Source organism: Lagopus leucura, unplaced genomic scaffold (assembly GCF_019238085.1).
Source record: "Lagopus leucura isolate 7727_CA_CO unplaced genomic scaffold, USGS_WTPT01 Super-Scaffold_100009, whole genome shotgun sequence".
NCBI classification, from domain to species: domain Eukaryota; kingdom Metazoa; phylum Chordata; class Aves; order Galliformes; family Phasianidae; genus Lagopus; species Lagopus leucura.
The window spans coordinates 2,182,806-2,186,895 of record NW_024962266.1 but is presented as its reverse complement, the minus strand read 5'-3'; the positions used below and the strand labels follow the sequence as shown (position 1 = coordinate 2,186,895).

The window sequence follows — 4,090 nt, the reverse complement described above, 5'->3', positions numbered from 1 at the left end:
TCCAGAAGTAAGAGCAAAGACCCAGCAGCAGTGCTCCAGCGGGGCAGGGAAAGCGCCCTCTGCTGCAGAAGATGGCTATGATGATCTAATGCTGGAGCTGTCAGATGGAGATTTGGATGGAGAAGAGGATTTGGAGCTGGAGACGGATGTGGATGAGCTCCTTCAGGAACCCTCTGACATGGCTCAGGGATGCTGGGCAGAGTCTGTGGCCCAGGCAGAGGACTCCAGTTCCGCTTCAGCCTCTCCTGAAGTAACAGCAAAGAGCCAGCAGCTGTGCTCCACCGGGGCAGGGAAAGTTTGCTTCTCTGCAGAAGATGACTGGGAGAAGCTCATGCTGGAGCTCTCAGGTGGAGATCTGCAAGGTGGAGTGGATTTGGAGCCAGGGAAGGATGCGGATGAGCTCCTTCAGGAGCTCTCTGACATGACTGAGAGCATAACCCATTAGTGTTTTCACAGAATCATAGACTCACAGAATGGCCTGGGTTGAGAAGGACCTCAAAGATCATCCAGTTTCAACCCCTGCTACGTGCAGGGTCGCCAAGTACTGGAGCAGGCTGCCCAGTGCCACATCCAGCCCGGCCTTGAATGCTTCCTGGGATGGGGCATGCACAACCTCAACCTGTTGCAGTGCAACCTCCCCTGTCTTAGTTTAAAACCATTCCCCCTTGCCCTATCACTATCCACCCATAAGCTGTATTATACTATCCATTATTCTTTTATGTTAATTTCTTTCTTAATAAAATCTTTTTTTTTTTTTTCCCTATACTGAGGCTGTACTTCTTCTTGCTGATGCTTTGCAATTATTTTTTAATTATGTTCTCAACTTCTGGAGGTTTTTATGACTTTTTTAGTTAGCTCCTGGGATCCCTTTGTCGTAATTCCGATGGGTTCTGCCCCTTTCTAACTCGACGGCATCGCAGTTTCCTGTGCACCAGTGTCCTCTGTTGCATTACGCTCCTGTGTTTCTGCCATGCCAGACGCTCTGATCAACGTAATCCAATTAATCTGATTTTTGTTTCCTCCACCTGAGTGGAGGCAGGGCCCCTCTAGTTCTGCTTCTTTTACTCGCCAGTCACTTGGCATGAATGCAAACCAAAACGCTCGTTATCATCCTCAGAAGTAAGGTCAGGCCATGGTTTTGTTCTGGGGAGCTGCCCGTGGGAAACTGGATCCAGCGTTTTCCTGGAAGAATTCCCTTTTGTGGTTGTTTTCCCTTGTAATTTCTTACTGTGCCACTAGGGTCAAGGTGGCTTTTCTGTCCCACTGCTTCATTGCGTCCCCACTGCCACGCAAGCAGAACCTCAGGGTGGCATGTGGTGTGTGTGTACCTACTGTAGACTGCGTGGGAGAGTGTCGTGTCCATGCAGGTGGAGAGGAAGGTATATTCCCACGGAATTGCTGGACCTCTTGGGAAAGCTCCTCCTCAGCTGAAATGCCAGTTGATAGGGAGGAAGAGAGACTTTCTTTGTATTGCTGAAGTTGGCCAGCCAGTCCATCTGCTATTTGTTCTTCTCCTTCTTTCCAGGTCGTTGCTACCGGTGAGCTGGCATTTGGTGATGGTGCATTGCTTGCCACTTTTTGCCACGTGGATTGTGTGCAGTTGATGCTACCTGGATTTTGTGGTTGCTGTTCAGGCTAACGTTATGCACTGCGTCCAGCACTGCTGGAGATATCGCATCCCTCTTTCCATGCTGTTTCTCCGGCCTGCAGCATTTTTCAGATGTGGAACCAGTACTGGAATTTCCAGTAGCTCATTTGCAACATTTTTGCTTTTGCTGTTAATTTGTAAGAGGAATTTCATCTCAACCGTGCTTGGATACTAAAGTTTACCTACCACATGTCATGTACTTGGAAGAAAGAAAGAAAAAAAGCAACACGAAAAAACAACATGGCTTAACAAGGCAGAGCAGCAAAGTCATTTTGAAAATAAAATAGTTGGTACCACTAGTGAGTCACAGTGCAATCAAGGGTTTAATCAAACAACGACATCATACAGAATATTTAGACAACATAAATACTCTGTACAGTCACTACAAGTAGTTTCTTAATCAATAAAATTGGTTAAACATATGAAAGATATAGCCATAATATCATGCTAGTTTGAACATCCATGGTATGTTGAAGTAGAGAGCATATTTATCAAATAGTTTCCATGCTAAGGTTCCTGCAACGTGAGATCAACAGCCATATTGAATGCAACTACCAAATGCAGTCCTCCAGAGATGGTAAAGAACTCAGAATGAGTAAAGAAAATCCTGAAAGCACGTAAAGCCTCGTTTTGAACACTTGAGTAATCCTGCCTTCTTCAAGATCACGAACACAACCAGGGCACAATTTTGTCTTTGATATTTGGCCTTGAGAGGACAGTGTTTTAATGTTTTATAAATTTATTTTGCTGAACGAAGGGTAGTAAATTTCTTCTTAAGTTTACCAAATTAAAACAAATTTTCATCAAATCCATCTTCTGTTTCTGGGATTTAAGGTAGTATAAATATTTGGGCTTCCTCCTTTTTATTCCTGTGGAAACCACTGTAGACACAAGGAGCACAGTAACTCCATTTGATAGAGCAAATTGTCTGCTACAAAATACTGTTTTTGTACACAGTTACTGCCATTAGCTATGCATTTTCACCAGTGATGAGAAAGAGCCTTCATTACACGCTTGTAAATATCTCCACCAATGGAGGTGACTCGCTGTTGCTGTTGCCACTGCTGAAACACACCACCCACTGCCTCAGTGTGCTTACATCCACTGTTTGACCTCCAACAGCGTTCAGCAATATCGATGAATGTCAGTGGGTACAACTTTTTCTGCATGGAGGAATTCAGTTGCACATCTTTGCTTCATACGCACTTCCATGTCAGATGCCAGTTCTGTCATACTTTTCCTCTTCTGCTTTCTGTTGTACAGCAATAATTTATAATGGAATATTGGCAGGAAGGTTCAACCTGTGCTGCTGCACCACTAACATCCAGCTCTGATGTCATGGGCCAACAGAATAAAATGGAAGGCATTACTTTTGGACCAGCCCTTGTATAACTTTCCATTACATGTCTAAGTCAGTGATAATATTTGAGTCCTGTCTTACTGCACAAACAGCTAACGTTGTAAGTCTAAAAGCACTGCTTTCTTTCTGACCATATTCTCTTCTATTCTATACCACTTCTATTTTCCTATAGCAGTGCCCAGGTGCCAGCCAAGGGCTGCACTCTCATTCCCCCTCTTCAACAAGATAGCAGCAGAAGGGAGAAAATACTTCGAAAAACTTCAGAAGATGGCTTGGGGGGAGGAGAGAGAAATTGCACACCACAGTGGCAAAGTCTGTGCAGTCATAAGGAAATTACAATAAATTTATCAGGAAATGTTTCTTCTCCATTTTCTATTTTCTTTTTTTCTATCTGCTCTATTTTCATTAACTTGTCTGGATATCTAGCAGTATGTCCAATCCCACTGATAGTACTATTTTTCCATGTAGGCATTGTAATGATAAGTTAACCAGTTTGACATTTTGGAATATGTTCTATAAATTCTTGCTTTACAGCACCGATGCCTTCTACTAACACATCAGAAAATTATTATTTCTGAAAACTGCAACACTACCTTTATTCAATAAATCTCACATTTCCAGATAGCTCATTAGAACTTTAATCACTTCTGTATTTCAAAACTGCATTATTTCAGTTTCTGTTTGGTAAGACAGCCTACTTCTTATGGCAGACATTTATCCATAACAATCTGTGCAAACCTGGAGATGTGTAGATATATAATCAACAGGGCCACTGATTAAAGCATATTTTCCTTTTTAAAAATAAAAATAAACATAGGGCAAAATAGCTGAGTGATGGCCATTGGAAAGTAGTACATTTATGTTTCAAATACACAAAAGACTGCTCTTCTACTGAGTTCCTTTAGCATATAGAGTGTATTTCATACATTGGTTACTAGGAGTATGCTTGTTCTAGTACTATTGGCATTAGTTTAGTGATTAATATAGATTAATCCCACCATCCTTTGCCTATTTGCATATCAGATTGCACATCTGAACATTCTCTTTAAATTCTATGAAGCTCTTCAGGTGTGAAAAATGAT

At 42.3% G+C, this 4,090-nt stretch overlaps 1 protein-coding gene across 1 annotated transcript in view; it reads left to right on the top strand.

Annotated features, from left to right (window-relative positions):
- The window catches only part of LOC122181180 (zinc finger CCCH domain-containing protein 11A-like), a 4,140-nt gene extending 3,695 nt beyond the window's left edge, over positions 1-445 (top strand). Inside the window, exons 7-8 of the mRNA XM_042873547.1 lie at positions 1-7; positions 105-445. The exon at positions 1-7 is cut by the window's left edge and continues 187 nt beyond it. Coding sequence (XP_042729481.1) covers positions 1-7; positions 105-445 — 348 coding nt within the window. The remainder of the gene's footprint in view (positions 8-104) is intronic.
- Positions 446-4,090: the final 3,645 nt, after the last annotated feature.